Source organism: Callithrix jacchus, chromosome 20, assembly GCF_049354715.1.
Source record: "Callithrix jacchus isolate 240 chromosome 20, calJac240_pri, whole genome shotgun sequence".
NCBI classification, from domain to species: domain Eukaryota; kingdom Metazoa; phylum Chordata; class Mammalia; order Primates; family Cebidae; genus Callithrix; species Callithrix jacchus.
Genome location: NC_133521.1, coordinates 11,248,558 through 11,274,054, shown reverse-complemented (window position 1 = coordinate 11,274,054; position 25,497 = coordinate 11,248,558). Strand labels below are relative to the sequence as shown.

Here is a 25,497-nt window from a genome sequence, read left to right as displayed (position 1 = left end):
AAAAAAAAAAAAAAAACCCATAATGATTTGGTAGATTACCTTTTTCTTTTTTTTTTTAGATGGAGTTTCACTCTGTCACCCAGACTGGAGGGCAATGGTGTGATCTCGGCTCACTGCAACCTCCCTCTCCTAGGTTCAAGCAATTCTCCTGACTCGGCCTCCCGAGTAGCTGAGATGACAGGCGCCCGCCACCATGCCTGGCTAATTTTTGTATATTTAGTAAAGACAGGGTTTCACCACATTGACCAAGCTGGTCTTGAATTCCTGACCTCGGGTGATCCACCCGCCTCGGCCTCCCACAGTGCTGGGATTACAGGTGTGAGCCACCGTGCCTGGCCAGATTGGCTGTTTTTATGAGTAACAAATAACTATAGCACTAGCAGTTTTGCAACTATAATTTTCTTATTCTTGGCTCATCACTTGAAATTATTATGTTCCCAGAAAGCTTCTGCAAGTTACATATATAACATGTCTAAAAACATGTCATGCATAGGACTGAAACGTTCACTTCTTTACCATAGTGCTTTAAGTCACTGCTTTCTTTAGCACGGAATTCAGTTAATGTCTGACAATGATTAGCAAGTATCACTAATTTAAATATACACACACACAAATATATTTATATATATATACATATACATTTTCTAATATTTGACAATGGATAGAGATTAAACAGGATAAATTACTATAAAAAGTTGAGTAGTTAAGAATGTCTCTATTTGGTATTCATAAATTATCAATTTTCAAATAACCAGATATAAAACAATATAAATTATACAAAGTAGAATTTCATCTGTCTTGGCATCATAATTTCACAAATTAGCTAACAAAGACCTATAAGAAATGAGGAATTTCCTATTGACAATTAGGTTCTATGTGAAACGATAGTTTGTAAGTTGGCTGTCTTTGGAAACTCAAAATAAATTTTCATATAAAAATAAACAAACAAATGACCAAAATGTTCCTAGACTAGGACAAGAACCCAATATGTAATCAAAATATAGGTGAGACAGAAAACACTGGCAGTGAAAAGGAAATACTTACAAATTTTATAAGTAAATAAAAAAATTAAAATGGAGTCAGTTATTTTTTATTTTTCACAAATGTTTTACTAGAATATTAAACTCAAGGAATATAAGGAAGTTGATGAAGAGAAATCTTTCTCTAGATTCTTAAAGGAATTTTGTCAGCATTCTAAATGAACACCTCATATTTAATTTTTCTTTAAAACAAAAGGGTCACAACTGACATTTTTTAGCTCAGTTCAGAAAAATAGAGAAAAAGGAAGAATGATTTTCTTGTGATATGGAAAAAGTTAAAAAAGAAACGAGAAATACAGTTAAAAGATATTTATTTTTGAGAGTTACTAAGTAGGATTAAACAAAGCATTAGCCCTGAAATATAAAGGAAAGAGGAAGAACACTGGAGATAGAATCTCAGAGGAGGAAAAAAGTGGGTCAGATAGCTCCCTTTGCCAACCACTAGGTGGCACTCTAAGCTCAAAACATTGTGATTACCATCTGAGGTGGAAGGTTTTCCTGCTTGTAAAGAGGAAAAGACAGTCAGTATATAACTCATGGTTCAAATGTAAGTGCCGCATGCACAGTAGGTGTTGTTGATTTCTGTTTTTAAAGACTAACTTGTGCAATCTCCTACATAAAGCCTTCTTTAACTTCCCCAGGGTAGATCATTCATTCAAAATATATTTAAATAGCATTCACTATATGCCAATAATGGCAATAATAAATTCAAACAGTCATGCACATGCCCTTGTAAACAGGGATATGCAATATTGTCTGATGAGTGCGTGGCAGGGTACTCTGGTTATGTGCCTAACCCAGATCTGAGCGGTCATGAAGGACTGAGTCAATGTTGGCTAAGCAGGAGGAGGGCGAGGAAAGAGAATGTTCTAACAAAATGCAGAGGCCTAGAGATAAGAGTAATTAATCATGGCACACTGGAGAAATGTGGATCTGAAGTTCAAGAGAGATGTGGGCTATAGATAGGGATTTGGAAGACATAAGCAAAGACAAAAACTGAAGCCACAAAGATGAGAACACCCAAGAGTAAGTGACAAGAGAAGGCCTATGTGAAGATTCTTTGACCTCCAAGAGACAGACAGAAAAGGAGCCTGAAAAGCAGCAAGCAGAAAAGTTAAAAGAAAAACCATACGAGGAAGGTATCACAGAAGCATTTTAAAGAGAAGAAAGTGGTCAATAAGGTAAAAAGTAAGGGAAGCACTACGGTATATCCATCAAATTTGGCAGCAAGAGTATCAGTGAACATCTGGAGTAAGGAGGCAGACGCTGCATTGTGGTAGCTTGCATAATGAGAAGGAAAAGAAGACAACAAACACAGATGCTTCTTTTTTTCCTGAGACAGTGTCTCATTCTGTCACCCAGGGTGGTGTGATCACAGCTCACTGTAGCCTTGACTTCTCTGGGCTTATGTGATCCTCCCACCTCCACCTCTGCCTCCAGAGTAGTTAGGACTACAGGCATATACCACCACACCTAGCTAATTTTTCTACTTTTTGTAGAGACAGGATTTCACCATGTTGCTGAGCCTCGTCTCAAAGTCCCGGACTCAAGTGATCCACTCGCCATGGCCTTCTTAAGTGTTGGGATTACAAGAGTGGCCACTGTGCCCGCCCTACAGATACTTCCTAAAGTAAGTTTGGCTGTGAAATCAAGGAGAGTAATAATAACGTAGTTTGAGGATATTCTGAGTCCAAAGGCATTAAGTGTTTGTGTCTGCATGAACATGTGTATGTGTATGTTATGGTGAGGGAGATGCAAACATGTTAAAATTCAAATGAGAAGGAAAACAGGGGGAAATTAATGAAAGAGGAAAAAGAAAGTACAATCCACAGAGAGCAGTCCCTGGGAAAATTACAAGTGGATCAGATCCAGTCAGGCCAAGGGAAAGGAGCCAATAAGTCAACAAATATTTACTGAGTGTTTAAGATGTCCCAGATTCCAGGAAATGGGAATATAGTGATCAGTAAGGCAGATGGCATACTTACCTTCAAGCAGTTTAAATTGTAAAAAAAAGGAAAAAGAAGACATACAAATAAAATAACATAATTTTAAAGTAGTAGTAGGCATTTTAAATGAGATAAAAGAAGGTTAAACAGTAGTGAATGACTGGTGGGCTACTTAAGCTGGCAGGGAAGGCCTATCTGAAGGAAATACTTGAGTTGAGATCCAAATAACTTGAAGGGGCAGTTCTGTGGAAGACCTGGGGAAAAAATATTTGGAACAGGAAGAACAGCATAGAATGAGCTTGACATGTTGGCAAACCACAACCACCACTGTGGCTGGAGCATGGTGGGTGAGGGACACAGTGAAGAAAGAGGGTACAGAGTTATGGAGGGCCCTGTAGGCCATATAGAATTTGAATTTTATTCTAAGAGAAATTAGAAACATTTGGAGGGTTTTAAGGAGTGCCAAGACCTGATTTTTGCTTTAGAAATACCACTCTGGCTGCTGTGTGAAGGACAGGCCTAGAGAGGCAAAAGTGGAAGCAAACAGACTCAATTACAAGGCCACTGCAAAAGTATAACTGTGAGATCATGGTGGCTTGGACTAGGTATCTGACAGAGGAGACAGAGAAATGTGCTCAGATTTGGCATGTATTTTGTCAAGCTAACAGGCAGAGGGAATCAAGAATAACAACAGAACAATGAGTTGTAAATGTACTAGCATGGAGAAGGCTTGTACATAGGAACAGAAAGGGAAAGGTCTGGAGACAATAGATTTGGAAAAGCCAGAGGAAGTAAGATGTTAATTAGTTGTTTAAATGAAAATATTAGGAGGCAGTAGACTTATGGCTTAAAACTCAAGAAAGAGGTCTGTGAGAAATATGTAAATTTCAGATTTACCTGTTTATAGATCAGATTTGGTATGATGAGGCTGCATGAGTTAACCTAAGGAAAAAGGTAAGAGAGCTGCGGACACAACTCATGGTAATCCAGTATTTGGAGATCTGTTAGAGAAATAAGAGCTAGCAAGAGGGAATGAAAAGGAAAGAGTAGTGAGAAAAAGGACAACTAGATGGGTATAGTTAGCATGGATGCCTACATAAGACAGCATTTTATGGAGAGCAAGGGAGAGTAAATTTAGAGAACTGATCACACAGTAGGTCATTAGGGGCCATGTTAAGAACAACTTCAGTGAGACAGTGAAGAAGAAAAATCCATTGGAATGGGATAAAGAAAAAATGCAAGATAAAGAAGTAGAGATAGTAAATACAGGCAACTTTTTTTTGTTTGTTTGAATCTTTGCTCTGCCATTTTTATCTGCATAACCTTAGACAAATTTCTTTTTTAATAAAAATTTTGTATTTCCATAGGGTTTTGGGGAACAGGTGGTATTTGGTTACATGAGTACATTCTTTAGTGCTCATATGTGAGATTTTGATGCACCCATCTCCCAAACAGTATACAGTGAACCCAATTTGTAGTCTTTTTATCTCCCACTCTCTACCTACCTTTTCCCGGCAAGTCCCCAAAGTGCATTTTGTTATTATGTCTTTGCATCCTCATAGCTTAGCTCTCACTTATATGTGACAACATATGATGCTTGGTTTTCCATTCCTGAGTTACTTCACTTAGAATAATAGTCTCCAATCCCATCCAGGTTGCTGCAAATGCTGTTAATCCATTCCTTTTTATGGTTAAGTAGTATTCCATCATATATACATATAGCAGTTTATCCATTTGTTGACTGATAGGCATTTGGGTTGGTTCCACATTTTTTGCAATTGCAAATTGTGATGCTATAAACATGTGTGAGCAAGTATGTTTTTCATATGACTTTTCTTTCTCTGGCTAAATACCCAGTAGTGGGATTGCTGGATCAAATGGTAGTTCTACTTTCATTTCTTTAAGGAATCTCCACAATGTTTTCCATAGTGGTTGTACTAGTTTATATTCCCATCAGCAGGGTAAAAATGTTCTCTGCTCACTACATCCACGCCAACATCTATTATTTTTTTGATTATGGCCATTCCTGCAGGAGTAAGGCAGTGTTGCATTGTGGTTTTAATTTGCATTTCCCTGATCATTAGCGATACTGAGCATTTTTTCTTATGTGTTTTTGGCCATTTGTCTATCTTACTTTGAGAATTGTCTATTCATGTCCTTAGCTCACTTTTTGATGTTTCTTTTTTTCCTGCTAATTTGTTTGAATTCATTGTAGATTCTGGATATTAGTCCTTTGTCAGCTGTATGGATTGTGAAGACTTTCTCCCACTCTGTGGGTTGTCTGTTTACTCTGCTGACTGTTCCTTTTGCCATGCAAAAGCTCTTTAGTTTAATTAAGTCTCAGCTATTTATCTTTGTTTTTATTGCAATTGCTTTTGGGTTCTTAGTCATGAAATCCTTGCCTAAACCAATATCTAGAACAATTTTTCTGATGTTATCTTCCAGAATTTTTATAGTTTCAAGTCTCAGATTTAAATCCTTTATCCATCTTGAGTTGATTTTTGTGTAAGGTGAGAGACAAGGATCCAGTTTCATTCTCTTATATGTGGCTTGTCAATTATTCCAGTACCATTTGTTGAATAGGATGTCGTTTCCCCATTTTATGTTTTTGTTTGCTTTGCCAAAGATCAGTTGGTTGTTAAGTACTGGGCTTTATTTCTTGGTTCGCTATTCTGTTCCATTGGTCTATGTGCCTATTTTTATATGACTACTATGCTGTTTTGGTGACTATGGCCTCATAGTATAGTTTGAAATCAGGTAACGTGATGCCTCCAGATTTGTTCTTTTTGCTTAGTCTTGCTTTCCATCCCATAAGAATTTTAGGACTTGTTTTAGTTCTGTGAAGAAAGACAGTGGTATTTTGAAGGGAATTGCATTGAATTTATAGATTCCTTTTGTCAGTATGACCATTTTCACAATATTGATTCTACCCATCCTTGAGCATGGAATGTGTTTCCATTTATTTGTGTCATCTATGATTTCTTTCAGCAGTATTTTGTAGTTTTCCCTGTAGAGAGCTTTCATGTCCTTGGCTAAGTATATTCCTAGGTATTTTTTTTTTTTTTTGGCAGCTATTTGTAAAAGGAGTTGAATTCTTGATTTAATTCTCAGCTTGGTTACTGTTGGTGTATCGGAGAGCTACTGATTTGCATACATTACTTTTGTATCCTGAAACTCTGCTGAATTCTTTTAACAGTTTTAGGAGCTTTTTGGAGGAGTCTTTAGGGTTTTCTAGGTACACAATCATATCATCAGCAAACAGCAACAGTCTGACTTCCTTTTTACTAACTTGGATGCTTTCTTTCTCTTGTCTGATTACTCTGGCTAGGACTTGCAGTACTAGGTTGATCAGAGGTGGTGAGAGTGGGCATGCTTGCCTAGTTCCAGTTCTCAGAGGGAATGTTTTCAACTTTTCCCTATGCTGGCTGAGTGTCTGTTATAGATTGCTTTTATTACATTGAGGTATGTGGCTTGTATTCTGATTTTGCTGAGTTTTAATCATAAAGGGATCCTGGATTTTTGTCAAATGCTTTGTGTCTACTGAAATTATCATGTGATTTTTGTTTTTCTGTTTATGTGATGTACCACATTTATTGATGCATATGTTAAACCATCCCTGGTATGTTTATCTTTTTGATCATGGTGGATTATCTTTTTGATATGTTGCTGGATTCAGTTAGTTAGTATTCTGTTAAGGATTTTTGTATCTATGTTCACCAAGGATATAGATCTGTAGTTTCCTTTTTTGGTTATGTCCTTTCCTGGTTTTGGTATTAGGGTAATACCGGCTTCATAGAATGATTTAGGGAGGATTCTTTCTTTCTCTATCTTGTGGAATAGTGTCAAAAGGATTGGTACCACTTCTTCTTTGAATGTCTGGCAGAATTCAGCTGTTAATCCATCTGGTCCTGGACTTTTTATTTTGTTGGTAATTTTTTTGTTACCATTTCAATCTCACTGCCTGTTTTTGATCTGTTCAGGGTATCTAATTCTTCCTGATTTAAACTAGGAGGGTTGTATCTTTCCAGAAATTTACCTAGCACCTCTAGGTTTTCTAGTTTATGTGTGAAAGGTTTTCATAGTAGCCATGAATGATCTTTGGTGTTTCTGTGGTGTCAGTTGTAATATCTCCTGTTTCGTTTCTAATTGAGCTGATTTGGATTATCTCTCTTCTTTTCTTGGTTAATCTTGCTAATGAATATAGGCAACTTTTTAAAGGAGTTTGTTGTAAAGAGGATCAGGGAAATAGAGACTTAGAATGTATAATGAGGGAAGTTTTATTCTTTTCTTTGTTAAGTAACTGATATTAAGGTATACATGTATTCCAGAAAAATGATGTAGTAAAGAGAGAGAAAAAAAGAACCAAGAAAGAAAGGTAAAGTCCCAGAAAGGTAAGAGTAAAGTCCTCAAAAGGTAAGAAGAGACGAGTTCCATGCTGCACAAGGTTTGCCTTAGGAGGAGGGACATTTCTACTGTATCTTGAAGGAAGGACATATTTGCACCTTTCTTAAGGTGGACACATATGCAAATAGAACTGAAGGTAGCTCTTATCTGATTGTGTCTACTTTTTCCATGAAATATGTAGCAAGGTCATCATTGGAGGGTGGTGGTTGTAGGGTGGAAAGATGGTTTGAGAAAAGAGGTACAAAATGGCCCTCTTAAAGAGTAGGAAAATGAATTGACTAGCCACAATAGTTAAACAGTAGATGTTTAATCTCTTTTGAGATCTATGCTCACAAATTTGAAGTTAGGCATTCGGCATGGCTTGCTTGATTTTCTCCACAAATATTCAGCTACTTAGGTGCAGCAAGAAGTAAATGGCTAGCTAGTTTAACCTGAGTTGAGTTTGTAACAGATATCTAGAACAGAAGGAAAGGCAAGCAAGGAGAGACAGATGAGGATTTTAGTTAGCAAGTAGAGTATTAGACTATAGAATCTATGTTGAATAATGAGGAAAGAGGGGACATGAAAGTGGTGATGGTTAGTATGTAAGAGGTAAGATGTAGGGACATCGTGATGAGATTAGAGAATTATAACGAGAAGTACCCAAGTTAAGTGAGTTAGAAGGAAGGATGTCATAGGCAAAATTCCGATTAAATAAGTGTTGTTACTGGTGATAACAGCAGTATCAAGTGTATGACTGGGTGATTATGTGGCTGTAGTGAGGAGAAAAAAAGACATAACTAGATAAAGGTCAAGGAAATGAGAGACCAGGGTGTTGAACGGATCATATGTGGATATAGAAGTCAGTCACCATAAAACTTCTTTAATTATAATAAGAGGCAATAAGAAAAGGCTGAGTACAGAAAGATTAAATCTTAGATTTGGTGGCAGGAAGCTGAGGGCATTTCTGTTTTTATGGCTTGCTTACATTTCTCTACAAAGCTGGAGGAGTATCATTTGCTAAGAATGGGGTTGAGTAGTAAGTTTATGCAGAGTAAGCCATATAAAACAGATGCTTATAGAGAATGGAGAAGAAAATTGGGAAAGGTTACTTGTAGTATTAAGAGGCAGGATGAGACAGAAAATTCTAGTGGCACCTCCTTGATATCCTATACATACACAAAAGCATTTATTATATTGTAGTATAGTTTTATCTATTTCCTCCTCACTGAAACCATAAACTCCTTAGGGATGAAGACTGTCTTTTGTCTTTGTATTCCTAGTGCTTCACAGTGCCTGCTGCTTAGTGAGTACTCAAAAAATTCTGTAGGAATGAATGAATTGGTTATTAAATCTGTGTCTGGGGCTGGGTGTGGTGGCTCACGCCTGTAATCCCAGCACTTTGGGAGGCTGAGGTGGGCATATCATCTGAGGTTTGTAGTTCAAGACCAGCTTGGCCAACAAGGTGAAACCTCATCTCTACTAAAAATACAAAAAATAGCCAGGTGTGGTGGCACACGCTTGTAATCCCAGCTACTCAGGGGCTGAGGCCTGAGAATCACTTGTGCCTGGGAGGTGGAGGTTGCAGTGAGCTGAGATCGTGCCACTGCACTCCAGACTAGTTGACAGAGCAAAACTCTGTCTAGGAAAAAAAAAAATCTGTGTCTGCTTTAATGGCATCTAGATTAAATACCATTCTTAATATTACTACTACTATTGTTATGTTGTGACATCTAGTGATAGCCAAGATGTGAGCAATAAAAGAAAGGTAACAAATTGGCAAGGGTTAATTCCCTAAGTTTGATGGATTTTTCCATTTTGTAAATTTCACAGACTACAGAACCACTTAATATACAATATTCTGGTCATATAATGTTTGCTTCATCATGTTACTGAAAGATAAAAACAAATCTGTCATTTAAGCCAGCTGTGTGGTGTGCCTATAGTGCCAGCTACTCAGGAGGCTGAGGTGGGAGGATTGCTTGAACCCAGGAGCTTGAAGCTGCCTGGGCAAGACAACAAACAAACAAAAAGATGTTTAATTTACCTCGCATCAACTCCATCAAATACTTTCTGACACTCATTTCCAATAACTTCTTGCTTTAGATAATATAGCATTCTCACACGAAGCAAAACCCTAAAAACAAGGGAAAATAAATCAAAAGGCATAAAGATATTAATTGTTTAAAATATTCAGCCATGGGGTTAAAATTAGGAAGGAATTTGTGTACAGATTTTAAAATAATGAAATAATAATTACTTCTGATTAAATGAATCTTATTACTACCATATATATAAAGAGCGTCTCCAAAATCTTCACAATCATCATTATTTCATATCCAAGTAAGATATAATGAACTCATTTGGAGGCCAATTTTATTTATCTGTTGGTGAGAACAATGACACAAGAGGTATCATGATTTGCTGAAGGATACCTTGTAAAATTAAGATCAGGATTTGCCTTAGACCATACTGTCTCTGTACTCAAAATCAGCAGGCTTAAAGTTTATTCATAAATTCAGAACAGTAAACATTTAAAGAGTTGTATTTAAAATACCCTACTACTTACTTGTTACAGTGGTGTTTTACATGTTTTTTGTAGCCTTCATCTTGAAGTAGCTGCTCGGGATTATATTTTCGAAGCCATTCTGCTTTTTGTATATCAAATGAGCTTGTTTGAGTTTTTACTTTCTTCCCTTTTCGACCCCTGGGTACAGGAGCTGATAGGCCTGTTAAAATAAGGAGGACATGTAAAATCAGGAATAATTTGTATAAAAATTTGCAATTTGAAAGACTGCTTTAATGCAAGAAATTTCTGGAGACAGAGGTCTGTTCAGAGATCTTTAAAATATTAATAATAATAATACTGACCCAATCACAAATCAAGATGATGGTTTTATACATATTAAAACATATTTCCCCGAAATAGCTAACAATTCTGTGCCTCATATTAATCATTCTGATTACCTTTTCATTCCAAAACAGATTTTTTTACAAATGTAAAAACTAAAATATCAAACCTATGCCCTCTGCTTTAATTTTGCTTTCCTAGAAAATACATATGTTTTGCCCTCTACTCTTGCTTTTCAAAATAGATTTAGATAGATTAGGTTAGCCATCCTGTTTAAGAGAGCTAAATTCATTTTAGTTCTGAGTTATTTGTTGTGAAATATTTAAAAACTAGAAAAAGTATTGCCATTCTTCATGCTCTCATAGTCCATATTTATTTATTTTATTTATTTATTTATTTATTTTTTGAGATGGAGTCTCGTTCTATTGCTCAGACTGGAGTGCAGTGATGCAATTCTTGGCTTACCACAAACTCTGCCTCCTGGGTTCAAGTGATTCTCCTGCTTCAGCCTCCTGAGTAGCTGGGATTACAGGCATGCACCACCACACCCAGCTAATGTTTTTAGTAGAGACAGGGTTTCACCATGTTGGCTAGGCTGGTCACGAATGCTTAGTATTTTTATTAAAGGAAACAATACATACATACTTGAAGTCCTTACGTAGTCTTCTCCTATCAAATCACTCATTCCTTCCTAGAGATTACTACTACCCTGAATTTGTTTTTCCATTCCATGCATGTTTTACTTATAATACGATTATTACCTATGTTGGATAAGTATTTAGTATATAAGTCTTCAGATATTTTATAAATGTAAGCCGATAATTTATTTATTACTCTGAATTTTTAAAAGATTTATCCTGGTTGACTCATGAGCCTCTATTTTGTCTATTTTAGTTTCTGTATAATAATTTATTGCAAGGTCCGGGTGCAGTGGCTCATGCCTGTAATCCCAGCACTTTGGGAGGCTGAGGCGGGTGGATCACCAGGTCAAGAGATTGAGACCATCCTGGTCAACATGGTGAAACCCCGTCTCTACTAAAAATACAAAAAATTAGCTGGGCACAGTGGCGTGTGCCTGTAATCCCAGCTACTCAGGAGGCTGAGGCAGGAGAATTGCCTGAACCCAGGAGGCGGAGTTTGCGGTGAGCTGAGATCGGGCCATTGCACTCCAGCCTGGGTAACAAGAGCAAAACTACGTCTCAAAAAAAAAAAAAATAATAATTTATTGCATGACTATACCACCTCATATTTATTAGTCTTCTATGATATTGAAGCTGTTTTGCTTATAATTTTTCACAATTATTAATAATGCAGTTTTGACTCCTCCTCTTGTACCTCATTTACCTTCTGCCATTTTATACCAGGTGGGTGCTCTACTACAATGGTACGTAGAAACACTATGTAGATTTGACAATTTTTCCTTATAATTTTGGCAGGTTTTTTTTTGCCTTTACATTTTAAGGCTATTTTATCAGATGCATATAAGCTCATTCTTGTTATAGTTTCTTTTACGGATTATTGTTTTTGATTATTAGGTAGTGTCCCTTTCTTTTTTTTAATCCCAATTGATACCTTCCATCTTAAATTCACTTTGTTCTATGTTAATGGTACTACAACATTTTGTTTGGTTTAGTATTTGTATGGTTTGGTTTTTACTAAATCCGTTTTTAAGCTCCTTGTTTGGTGTTTAATAATATCTCTTTAAAGTATAAAAATGTTTATTTTCCTCCCATCTAACAATTTTTCTCTTTTGACAGGTGAAGATATACATAGGCTGCTTACATATATTTATATATTTATTTTTACAATTTTATTGAATTTTATCATACCTTCCTTCTTTCTTTGTTTTGCTAGAATGATAAACAGTTCTGTATTCCAATCTTCTCCACCCTTGTTGGTTTGAAAACAGTACATATTTAAAAATGTACATGCTTAAATTTTCCTAATAAAATCTATAGATATTCTGTATTTCCAATTTTCTTCCGAACAAGATTTTCTCAGATTCAACATTCAATCTTCTTTTTACTTTTTCATTTCATTACATGTTGTTATAATTTATAGGTTTCTGCTTTCACTGTTTTTACAGCACCTTATTCTTTTGAAGTCATGGCATATCTGAAGTATCTTCGAAGATATTAATGATAGTTCAAAAAAAGTTGTGCTCCTTTTTGTAATCCTTGTTTCCTTCAAGTTCAATTTAATGGTTTTTTGAGACACAGTCTTGCTCTGTCACACAGGCTGGAGTGCAGTAGTGTGATCTCGGTTCACTGCAACCTCTGCCTCCTGGGTTCAAGCGATTCTCATGCCTCAGCCTCCTGAGTAGCTGGGATTACAGGCGCGTGTCACTGTGGTTGGCTAACTTTTATAGTTTTAGTAGAGAAGGGAATTCACCATGTTGGCCAGGCTGGTCTTGAGCTCCTGACCTCAAGTGATCTGCTCACCTCAGCCTCCCAAAGTGCTGGGATTACAGGGGTGAGCCACTGGGCCTGTAAGATAGAGACAGAAACCAAAAGAAATGGTTTTCTGTCTCTGTCTTTCATGTTAGAGTCTTTCCTGAGATGCCTAATAATCCTTGGCTGTGTTCACTCTTATTTAAGTGTGACAAATAAAAAAGGTGATAGGAAGACAGAAGGGATGGAGCATAGTGATTGTGGGCTTACTGAAGGAAAACTGGCTGGGTTTTTTTCCCCTGCCATTATCCTTAGGTTTGGGGCAAGCCCTTTAGTTTTCTTCCTTGAGTAATAAATCATCCAGTATGCACATAGTCATTTAAGCCCTATTTAGTAGCTCCACACCTCAACTACCAGTGCCACCCAGACTTCTATTTTACTCTCTCCAGAGAAAAACTTTGAGTCAGTTTTCATCCTGGCTACATGGAACTGGAGGGTATTTAGGGCCCTTTTTAGGCTGCTTTGAATGAAAGCCTATATCCTTTTACATCCACTTCCAGAGGTTCCCGATGTCACAAATTCTTAAGACATTTGGGAAATCTGTAAAGCAAAACAGTTTGCCTTTTCCCAGTGTTGACCTAAGATTCTGCTATCTCAGGTTGGTTAAATCAGTTACCACTAACATATTTGCTCCCAGCTTCCAAAATCTTGTTGCAGTTTCCTCTTCCATTCTCTTTCCATTTTTGAGAATGTATGCTTATTTAAAAATTATAGAACACAAGCATATACAACAGTAGACAGAATAGCATGATGAAACCCCACGTCCCATTATCCACTTTCAATAATTATCAAGTCATGGCCAATTTTGTTCACCCCCAACCTTTCATATTATTTTGAAGTAAATGTAAGAAATCAATCATTTCATTCATAAATATCAAAAGTATCTTTCAGCAATATCTAAAAGATATTCAGTGATATCTAAATCTAATTTAATAAATGTATCTATTTAGTGATAAAGCCTCCATTAAAATAACTGCAATACTATTATCAGCCCTAAGGAATGCAATGATAACTTCTTAATATTTGGTATTCAAAATTTCAATTAGTTAATAAAGATAATAAAAAATTTCCTCTGGGTTGTTTGTTTCAATCAGGATCTGAATAAAGCCCCCACAGCACTTTGGGAGGCTGAGGCAGGAGGATCACTTGAGCCCAGGAATTGGAGACAAGCCTGAGCAACAAAGTGAGACTCCATCTCTTAAAAAAAAAAAAAAAAATGCAGCCAGGTATGGTGGTATGCACCGGTACTCCTAGCTATAGGGGAGGAGGCTCGCTTGAGCCCAGCAGGTTGAGGCTGCATTGAATTGTGTTCACGCCACGACACTCCAGTTTAGACAAGAGAATTATGAGACCCTGTCACAAAACACAAAAATAAAGTCCCCAGACCCCACACTGCAATTGGTTAATAACTTTTCAATTTCTTTTAGGTTATAGCAGGTTTCAATCTTGGCACTATGGCATTTTGAGCAGGATAGTTCTTCATTGTGGACGGGCTATCTGTGAACTCCTAGCCTCTACCCACTAGATGCCAATAGCATGCTCAAGGTTGTGACTGTCTGTGATAGGGATGGAACTGAGGCAGAAAATCATCTTTGGTTGAGAACTACTGGGGTGCTGGATACCTCTCTATTCACTCCTAAGCCCATAATTTATTTGTTCTGGCATCCAGGTTATTTTATTCTACAGAGTTTATTAAGCATAGAGACTTACTTTTTTCTAGTGGAGTTTCAAGAAAGAGTGAAATTATATTTGTGTGATTCTTCCATCTACCTAGAAGTCAGGTCTCCACATTAATTAAATTCATTGTCTCCTATTAAAACAGGCCTACATTGACCACCCTATCTAAAATGGGTGCTTTCTGTTTTCCATCTCAATAGTTTATTTACTTAACAGTAATTACCACAATCTGTAACTAACATACATTTTTATGTCTGTCAACCTGGTTAGAATGCAAGGTTCATAATTAAAACAAAGCATCACGAAGGCCCGCAAAAAAAAAAAAAAAAAAAATAGAATGCAAGGTTCATGAGTCAGGGATCTTGTCTATCTTGTTTCTTCTTATCTTTTCAATACCTTGCACAAGAAACACACACCAGGCATTCAATAGATACTTTTTGATTAAATAGAATAAAATTTTAACAAATTTAAGGACATAGTAATTTTTTATTTTTACTGAAAATTCAGTTATTTTATGCTATAAAGAATATTTCATGCAGAAAAGAATGCTCTGTTAGCAAGGCTGAGGAAAAAAAAGTACCAGCATATACCTCTGATAGGACTGTAAACTGGCATAACCATTTGGACAGCAAAGTAAAGTATAATGAAAATTTAGGCCGGGCATGCTGGCTCATGTGTATAGTCCCAGCACTTTGGGTGGCTGAGGTGGAAGGATTGCTTGAGCCCAGGAGTTCAAGACCAGTCTGGGCAACATGGTAAGACCCTAACTCTACAATATAAAAAATTTTTAAAAAGCTGGTTGTGGTGCTACAGGCCTGTGGTCCCAGCTACTCAGAAGGTTGAGGCAGAAGGATGGCTTAAGCCCAGGAGGTCAAGGCTGCAGTGAGCCATGTTTGCATCACTGTACTCTAACCTGGGTGACAGAGCAAAAACTCTGTCTAAAATAAATAAAAAGTATTATGAAAATTTAAAATGCATATCAATGTTTCTCAAACTTTAATATGTTTCTCAAACTAATTCCTACGAATCTTGTTAAAATGCAGATTATGATTCAGTAAATCTGAGGCCTAAGATTCTGCATTTCTAAGAAGCTTCCAGAAGATCCTGATGCTACTGACACAGAGACCACATTTTTGGTAATAAAGATTTATATAAGCTATACCTTAATAATTCCATTTTTGGTATCTACTTTAGTGAAAGATTTATTTGCATGCACAAGGAGGAAGGTACATGGACCTTCTCTGAAACTTGTTTTTTAATTGTCTAAAATTGAAACAACCTAAATACCATCATTAAAGGAGATGCTAAACAAATTTTGGGATATCCATACTATGGAATACTAAACAGAACTTAAAAAATTAGATAGATATATATGAACATAGATGAAAAGACCTCTAAGACATACTGTTGGGTCATCAATTCCAAACAGCTACATATTTGGTAACAATATGTAAAATCCACCAAACTGATAACACTGGGATTTTCTGAAGCTGGAACTTGAATTGGGAACGAAGATTAAGTCTCCTTAATATTATTTGTAATGCTTTTATATTTTATAGGAGAATATGTTAAATATTACTTATATAACTAAAAGTAAATTTTAAAAGCAAACAAACAACGTTCTTACCTAGATGATTCTGTAGCTCTCGTGTCTGCCCATCTTCAGTCGGAGTAATAAGATCCCATATGAAACCTTTAATCTTCTCATCTCCTCGGTAGTGAATAAGGCAATATGCTAAGAGGGCTCGGCAAATTATTTCTACATCGTGTTCATTTAACTGCCTTTTAAAACGGCCATGAGATAGAATCTCTCTCCATCGGCCCCACCTGGTTAAAAAGGGTATAGTTAATTGATGTTAAGTCAAGTTCTAAAGAAAAATCTAACTCATAGATAAAAGATATAAAAAACTAAAAAAAAAAAAAATAATAAAAAGGTCATTTTTGCTAATTAAGTCTTCCGTGTCCATGTATAAAATGTAGAGCAATGGTACAGTAATTTCTAATATATTTTATTCAATAATGGATAACATCGAATTTGTATTACTGAATATGCAAATTTAAGACGCAAGAAGTTTGACTTCAGTTATACTTTTACAATTTAAATACTTAATGATAATCTCATCATTCTGCTCTTAAATATATGCTAAACATAGTGTACTTTAAAAGTAAATTTTAATAATACTAAGAAGATAAAAAATGTACTTAAAACCCAGTATATATTTTCTGTAACACTACATACCAGACTGCTTATAGCAAACATTAAAAACAATGTTTTACCCATAAACTAGCAGGTTTTTCTCAACTCTAAAGCATTCAGTTCTTCCATAGCCATTGGAACGGTCATAGGGTCTCCGGAGTTTAGGCTTTTCATCTCCTTCACTTTCAGCTTCAGATAATTCAGCCAATTCATCTTTTGTGGCACTAAAAGGTCTTGTTTGCTTCCTAATTCTTGGAGTGTCAATAACCAAGCTGTTCTGTAAAACAGAACAGCTATTATTTGAAGGATCTTTTATAATTTTGCTTTTAACAGTGTTCTACATTTTTACTTTTAAAACTGTACAGTTACAGAAAGACAAAAAGAAATTACTAACAATTTCACCAACCTATCTAGTTAACTTAGAATTTCTTATCTTCCTTTAGAATTCTTAGTATCAAACATATAAAATTGTATGACATTATAGTCACAGAATAAAAATAATCTAATATTTAATATTAATATAAAATTATAACCATAAAATATTTTAAACTGAATTTATGTCTTGTAATTTCATCTAGTTCACAATTTAGATTGTTCTTCATTTTTAAAATAAATAATACTAAAGTAAATCTTTGTGGCTTAAGTTTATTCTAAAGATACATTCAAAAGAAAGAAAGTATCCAGAAATGGAAATACTGGTCAAAGGTGATAATTTTTTTTTTTTTTTGAGACAGAGTTTCGCTCTTGTTACCCAGGCTGGAGTGCAATGGGTGCGATCTCGGGTCACCGCAACCTCCGCCTCCTGGATTCAGGCAATTCTCCTGCCTCAGCCTCCTGAGTAGCTGGGGCTACAGGCGTGCGCCACCATGCCCAGCTAATTTTTGTATTTTTAGTAGAGACAGGGTTTCACCATGTTGACCAGGATGGTCTCGATCTCTTGACCTCTTGATCCACCCGCCTTGGCCTCCCAAAGTGCTGGGATTATAGACGTGAGCCACTGTGCCAGGCCAAAGGTGATAAATATTTTACAGTGCTTTCCAAAAGACTTAAATAATATACAAAAAGCAAAGCAGTAATTGCATCAACTTCACTACGTTTAATTCTGCTTAATTTATTCAAAATAAGTTAACATACTTTTTATTTTTATTGAGAAACTTCTCTAAGCTAGGCCCTATGTAATGGACTGTGGATATAATGATGAATAAGGCAGTTTCTACTCATAAGGAATCCAAAGTTTTAGTTACAGAGACAAATGTTTAACTAAATGAATGCTATTCAGGATGAAATATTTTATGATACAAGAGGTATCATAGTCAGAGAAAATGCCACAAAGTAGTGATACTAGAAAAACTTTCTAAAGAATTAAAAGTAGTTTGCCAGGCAGTCAGGGAGGAGATAGCATCATAAATAGAGGAAAGAGCAAGGGACCTGAAATGGCATCAGATGTTCAGGAAATACTTATGTCCTAGAGCAGAAGAGGACAAACGGTAGGAGAGAAAGCAGGGACTAGACCATAAAGGTCCTGGTAGGCCATAGTATGTATGGAGTGCATTATATTTAAGGGGGCATGTGATATCCTATGACAAGTGATGTTAACTTTTTCCAAGCTTCGCCGCTGTGAAGTTACTAGTTTTCCTTTGGAATTAATAAATAATATTTTGGAAGATATACTTTGAAGACACATAAATATCTTGTGTCTCCTTAAACTTTTACCCACTAGTTTTAGAATTTACTGATGGATCTTCTATGCTACAATTATTACTATAGTTGATTCATGGTGATTTTTTATTTCCTTCATTCCTTCTATATTTATTAAATGGAATTCTTTTGTAAGAAAGAGTTGTCCCTTTTCCTCTTTTCCCCTTCCCACTTTCTTTAAGAAAAAAAAAACTAATGATTTTTTTTCTTAAGTAAATTTTCAAATGTCTTTTTCCCCAACTCTTTTGAGATTTGATAAATTTCGGATCAACTTAATTAGCTTTTATATACTAGAAACATTAACTTTCATAGACGTGTTTGCTACAAATAGTGTCACCAGTTTGACTGTGCTTTCATTTTTCCATTACATAATTCTGTCTTGTATAGTTAAATATACCAATCACTTCCTTTGTAATATCTAATTTAGAATGTTTTCCCACACAAATATTTGTGAAAAGAAATCTAATTCTATTTTTCATGTTTTAATTAAAAAACACTTAAAATTTTTTTATCACAAATTGGTTTACTTGGTATAGAGCACATGATTATAACACTCCTCCCCAATGCTAACCCAATATCCTAATCACCATTTATTAAATCATCTTTCTTTAGTACTATTTGTATATTTAATAAACTTATACTTTGATCTTTTTCTGTTTTTATCCTATTCCTTGCTTTGTATCTTTCCATCGGTACCATACTTTTTAAACTATTGTTGTTTTGTATTAATATATATATTTTTTAATTTATTTTTTCTTTTTTAGAGATAGGTTCTTGCTGTCACTCAGGCTGGAATGCAATGGCACAATCAAAGCTCACTGTAGCCTTGAACTCTTGGGCTCAAGCCATCCTCACGCCTCAGCCTCATTTGTACCTAGGATTACAATTATACACAACCATGCCTAGCTAAGCTAATTTTAATTTTTTTTTTTTTTTTTTTTTTTGGAGAGAACAGGGTCTCGCTATGTTGCCTAGGCTGGTCTTAAACTCCTAGCCTTAAGCAAGCCTCCTGCCTCAGCCTCCTGATATGCTGGGATTATACAGGAATGAGCCACTGTACCCAACTGTATTAACATATTTAGACACTTTAACATACAGTAATGTCAGCCTTTATTGTACATTTTCAGAAAAGTCTTTAATTTTTTACGAAAGTATATATTTTAAAATGTTGCTGCACTAGTATTAAATGACTATATGCGTATATAGGTTTATTTACAAAATCCTTAACTCCTTAAAATAATTTTCAAGGCCCTGCTGATTTGGCCCATGTCTTTAGTCTCTGACCTCACCTATTATCACCATGCTCACTAACTGTCCTTGCTTCTAGAATACACTAAGCTTATTTCCAACAGTGTCTCAATGCCATTCCTTCTCTCTCAAAGCTTTTCCTGACATCACAGTGTGTTGGCTCTTTCTCATCATTCAAGTCTCAGTGCAGATATCCTTTTGCAGTGACCTCCCTTGATCACTTTACCTAATTTAATTCTCCTTCTCCAGCATTCTCTACCATCTTACTGCTTTATTTTCCTCACTCCCAAATTATCTTACATATTTGTTTACTACTTTCTTACCCACCAGAATGTAATTACAAATATATAGTGTTAAAAAATCATAAATAGAGATCACATTTTAAGTATCATTTTGCATCTCTCTCTTTCTCTGTCTTGGAGATCTGTTAGCCCACAACAGATGTTACATAAGAATGTCCATAATTATTTTTTAATTATTGCATTAGACAGTATGAATGTACCATTGCTCCTGTATAGAAACTTTAGTTTCTAAATTTTTGCTGTAACAAAAAATGCTGCAATGAGTATCATTGTACTATATTATGATTGTACATGTATGCTTATTGCTGTAGGACAGATTCCTAAGAGTGCATCAAATATTCTTCCAACAAAAATTTAAAATTATTTTGTCTAGTTATAAGAAAAATTGTTTCACATTTTCATTTGTACTGCATCACATCTGTGTTAAAATTTCTATGTTTACAAACAAACTGTTAAAATGTTTAAAATATTCCCAATGGACACATCTCCCAACCAAATTTCATTTTACAGAAATCAAACACATCTTTCTTTAGGTATATTCTTAAGCGTTCCATTAACTTTTTTTTCCTACTGTGAAGTAGATATCCTATTGCATTATGTTTTCCTACTTCTGTTAGTACTGATATTTAGGAAGTCTCAATAGCATGTTTATCTTCTATCCAGTTAATTCACTAAACTCGCTTATGAATGTTTATAGCGTTTTGCAGACCCCACTACTTGTTTAGGTATATGAACATGCCATATGCCAATAATATTTTTATAATTATCTTTTCAAATTTACTTATTTGTTTCACAGAGAATTACATATATTTCCAAAATGCATTCAACAGTAATAATTATGAATAGTAGTGGTGTTACTCCTAATTGTAAAGCTTTACATTGTAAAAGCCTATCTATCAAAAGATCCAATGCATCAGTGCTTAATATAAAATTCCTTTAATCAGAAAGCTGTTATTTTGATAATTGGTAAGACTCAAAAACATTGATTCTGATATAATTATTAGACAAGTGTGTCTTCAGTAAATAAGCAGTTATGCTTTTATTATCAGTTCCATAAAGTCTATTTTAGCACTTTGGCCTTCTCTTAGCTCAAGGGAAGTCATAAGAGAAACTTAAAAATATGCCACTTTCTTGACTGCCTTTTTTCGCATTTTATTTATATTTTACTAGATCATCATTAATGGGTTCTGACACTAAGAAAACAACATTAAAAAGAAAATTAAATGTAATCCATGATTTGAAGACATTAAAAAATTTAAAAAACATATAATATTTTTAAGAATGTAAATTATATCCAAAAGTTAAATGCCGGTAGGATAACCCATCATGGGAGATATCATCCATATTACATTGAAGGAGTACCTGACCCAGCTCATTCAGCTACCCTATTTCAATTTATATATGCAGAAATTTGTTTTAGTAACTGCATAATTGAACACCTTAAAATACTGCAATACTATTGCCAAAGTATCCCCAAAGCAAGTTTATTTTAGAGGGATAAAAATACTTACTCTGCCACTGATGGCCTCTATATCTATTTCTGCCTTTTTAGCCCATTTTTGCCAGAAGTTGGGATCATCTAAAGAAATATCTGTCCGGTTTCCAGATGCCACAAAACTTGCCTGAAATACATAATGGCAGTTTTAGAGGAAAAATCTATCAAAGTACACTTAAAACATTATCTCTTCACGTTTACTATGGATAGAATTTGAATTCTGCACACACATACATCAAAGAGTGTTTCAAATTCAGTGGTCTGAAACATAGCACTGCATCTGCTTAAGAGAAAGGCTTAATGCAAATACAGGCTGAAGTTAGGAGAAGAATTAAATAAGGTATTGCTGTTGGTTAACTCATACTTTTGGTAAGCAAGGATCAAATTTTTTTGGGGTGAAGGCTACACAGAACAGAGATACGTTTTCTAAAAACACTACGAGACAGTTAAGAAATTAGGTTAGAGAACAAGAATTTCAAAAAGCTGCCTGCGCTAGAGTTCATTTTCTGGTATATTTCTATTTTATTTCCACCACATTTTCAGAAAGATATATCTCCTAAAGGAAATGTAACACAGGATATGGGAAAAAAAGAAAAATAAATCATTGTCATTTTAAAAAACTTGTATCCCAAACATGCACAAAAAAGAAAAATTCTTCATTACCACAGAAACACTGAATAACCATTGTACAAATTTTAGAAAATACTGAGGAGCAAAAGAAGAAAATATAAGTGACTTATTTTTGCAAATGCCATGGAAATTATAAAATCTTTTAGTTGGAAAAAATTTTAAAGATGACACTTCAACTCTATAACTTGTGGTCTGATAACCATTACTTACAACTTAAATCACTGTAAATAGGCCTCATCAAAAAAAGTCACAAAAATGCTTTATAAAAATTAAAGGAGCATTGAAGATACACAATGTGTTAAGAAAAGGTCCTGAAAAATGCATGTCAATTTTTATAAAAACAAATGGAAGAATATGGTCACTTAAAATGATTTTCAAAGGAAAATAGTGGTAAATGGTTTTAAGATAATGCCCAATTATCAGGGATATAATAAAAAGATAAAAATCTTAATTAAAAAAAAATCTTGATAGAATTTTTTTAAATCCAGAAAAATCCCACTTAAAAAAAATAAAACCGTTAAAAGCAAACAAGCATGTTTGACATTCAAGATAACTATCAATTTAAGCACTGGATAATTAATACCAATGAATTACATTTTATTTTATTTTTAAATGTGTATTATAGTTATGTTTAAGTCTTTATTTTTAATAATACATATGGAAACATGTAAAGGTGATGATATGATATCTGGTATTTGCTTCAAAACAATATGAAAAAGTGGGAGGTGTGATGAGACAAATTAAGTATGAGTTGTTAACTGGTGAATACTGTCTGTATCTGTAGTTTAAAACTTTATAAAACATCCAAGCTGGGCATGGTGGCTCACACCTGTAAATTCCAACACTTTGGGAGGCAAAGGCAGGAGGAGTGCTTGAGCCCACAATTCAAGACCAGCCTGGGCAACATAGTGAGACCCCATCTCTATAATAATTTTTTAAAAATTAGCCTGGTGTGATGGTACATGCCTGCAGTACCAGCTACTTGGGAGGCTGAGGTGGGTAGATCACTTAAGCCCAGGAGGTTTAGAGGTCAAGGCTGTAGTGAGCCATGAGTGCACCACTGTACTCCAGTCTGGCAAGAAAACAAGAACCTGTCTGTCTCAAATAAAAAAAAAAAGTCTGAAAAACCCAAAAATTGAAAGGCTAAATGCCTCTTGCTGAACTTCAGATTCTGTTCATGTTATTGCTTACCAAGTAATAAATGTACTCATTCATTCCATCTAGTATTCTTTTGAGGCTTTGCTTTTAAGATGCTTATATAAAATAAAGCAAATGTTAAATACTTTAAGTGTTTAAAAATGTGCATTTTGCTGGCATATTTATGAAACAGAAGTGACAGGAACAAATGTTTTCATGAAATAAATTTAAATTTCTTTTTTTTTTTTGCTTGCTCTAAATTATAGCTTTAATATTAAAAAAAACTACTGAAAAGCGAATTCTTTGAACTGATACATGTGATAAACTGAATAATGGCCACCAAAGATACCTCATTCTAATCCCTGGAACCTTGTAAGTTTTGTCTTATGTGGAAAAGGAACTTTGCAGATGTAATTAAGTTAAGGACCTTGAAATAGAGAGAGAACTTGTATTATCCAAGTGGGCCCTAAACGTAATTATAAATGTTCTTACAAGAGTGAGGCAGTGGGAGATTTGACTCTAGAAAAGAAAAAGGATATGACATGACAGAAGCAAAGATAGGAGTACTGTGGCCACAAGCCAAGGAATGCAGGCAGTCTTAGGAAGTGGAAGAGATAAGAAACAGATTCTCCCCTAAAGCTTCCAGAACGAACCGGCCCTACTGACACCTTGATTTTAGCCCTGTAAAAGACATGTTAGACTTCTGATATTGAGAACTGTTAAGAGAAAAAGTTTGTGTTGTCTTAAGCCACGAACTTTGTGATAATTTGTTATAGTGGCAACAGGAAATAGTATGAGACACTCTTAATGAGAAACCACATACTATAAAACCTCATATCCAACTTTTTTTTTCTTTTAGAAAAAAGATCTCACTCTTGCCCGTGCAGCTGTAAGATCATGGCTCATTGTAGCCTCTAGCTCTTGGGTTCAAGCAGTCCTCCTGTCACAGCATCCCAAGTAGATGAGACAACAAGCACGCACCACCTTGCCTGGCTGATTTTTAAATTTTTCATAGAGATGGAGTTTCACTTTGTTGCCTAGGCTGGTCTCCCACTTCCAGCCTTAAGTGATCTGCCTGCCTTATCCTCTTACAGGCATGTACCACCAGTCCTGACTTTCATATCCAACTTGAAAGAACAAAGACTAACTAGTTTGATAAAACAAAACAACACAGCTATCATCATCTGTATGAAATAAGTATGTCATAACAATTCATCATACTGGTATAAATGAGTATAAGAAATGGACATCTAACTACATGCAAGTAATTCATTCCTTAACTATTTCAGAATAAATTTCTCACAACTAAGGATACATGATACTTTAATATTTTCATTAATATAAACATATCAATTTTCAGGAATAGTGAAAAGTTTACTGAATGAAGTTCATAGGGTTTTATTCTGTTCTACAGTTTCATTGGTACATGACTCTTGAGATTTAACCAATCTGGTAAATGAGTATCTACTCTATATAAACTGGAGAACATTGAACATGAAAAGAAGGCTGGGCATAGTGGCTCATGCCTGTAATCCTAACATTTTGGGAGGCTAAGGTGGGAGGATTGCTTGAGTTCAGGAGTTTGAGACCAGCCTGGGCAACAAAGTAAGACCCTGTCACTATAAATAAAAAAATTAACTGTGCATGGTGGCATGTGTCTGTGGTCCCAGCAACATGGGAGGCTGAGGCAGGAAGATCACTTAAGCCCAGGAAATGTACTCCAGCTTGGGCGACAAAGTGAGATCTGTCTCAAAGGAAAAAAGAAAAGAAAACAAAACAAAACCCAACAACAACAACAACAACAAAAAAACCAAAAAATCCTGAGGTGTCATTAAATATGAAGTCATTGAAAGAAAACAGTCAGATTTTAAAGTGTGTTACTTTTTGGTTGTTTACCTAAAAAAAATTCTATGCTACAGTGTATAACAATTTTTAGTCTGCTATCATGTAACTACTGATAATTTTAAAAAATTGCCTGGAAGAAACTATATTTCAGAATTAAATAAATTTTGTTACATTCATTATAAGACAAATGATTAATTTATAAATAAAGCATTTTAAATTTCTAAATAATTCAAGAGGCTTTTGCTAATTGACATATAACCTATAATCTATTTACAAGATGACTTACATGATTCTCAAGGATTATAACAAGTGATTCTGCCTATAGAAGATGCCTGTTGTAGAAGACGTCATCAAATACAGGTATATCTTCTTCCAAATGTTAAATCCTAATATCCTAGTTCCCCCTAAACTTTTCTTCTTAAAATGCATTCCTTCCACCATTAAATCTCTATATTACTTGCAAGAGAAAACTTTTAAATGGCGAAATCCATCTTTCTATGATAGTGGTAGAAAGGCAGAAGATGCCAATTAAAGGCCCTTACAAATAAGCATTCCATCTGAAACACAATTTAGATGGTTTTCTTTCCTTTGTAAGTTA

At 35.1% G+C, this 25,497-nt stretch overlaps 1 protein-coding gene across 25 annotated transcripts in view; it reads right to left on the bottom strand.

The window, feature by feature from the left end:
- CHD9 (chromodomain helicase DNA binding protein 9) overlaps positions 1-25,497 on the bottom strand; it is a 286,203-nt gene that overhangs the window by 51,013 nt on the left and 209,693 nt on the right. For all 25 annotated transcript variants that reach the window (XR_013530432.1, XR_013530433.1, XR_013530430.1 and 22 more), the window contains 5 exons: positions 21,304-21,414; positions 16,625-16,821; positions 15,975-16,174; positions 9,939-10,098; positions 9,417-9,506 (listed from right to left, as the gene is read on the bottom strand). Coding sequence is in view for 21 of the 25 variants with exons in the window: in XM_078358110.1 (XP_078214236.1) it covers positions 9,417-9,506; positions 9,939-10,098; positions 15,975-16,174; positions 16,625-16,821; positions 21,304-21,414 (758 nt within the window). In the remaining 4 variants the exon portion in view is untranslated. The remainder of the gene's footprint in view (positions 1-9,416; positions 9,507-9,938; positions 10,099-15,974; positions 16,175-16,624; positions 16,822-21,303; positions 21,415-25,497) is intronic.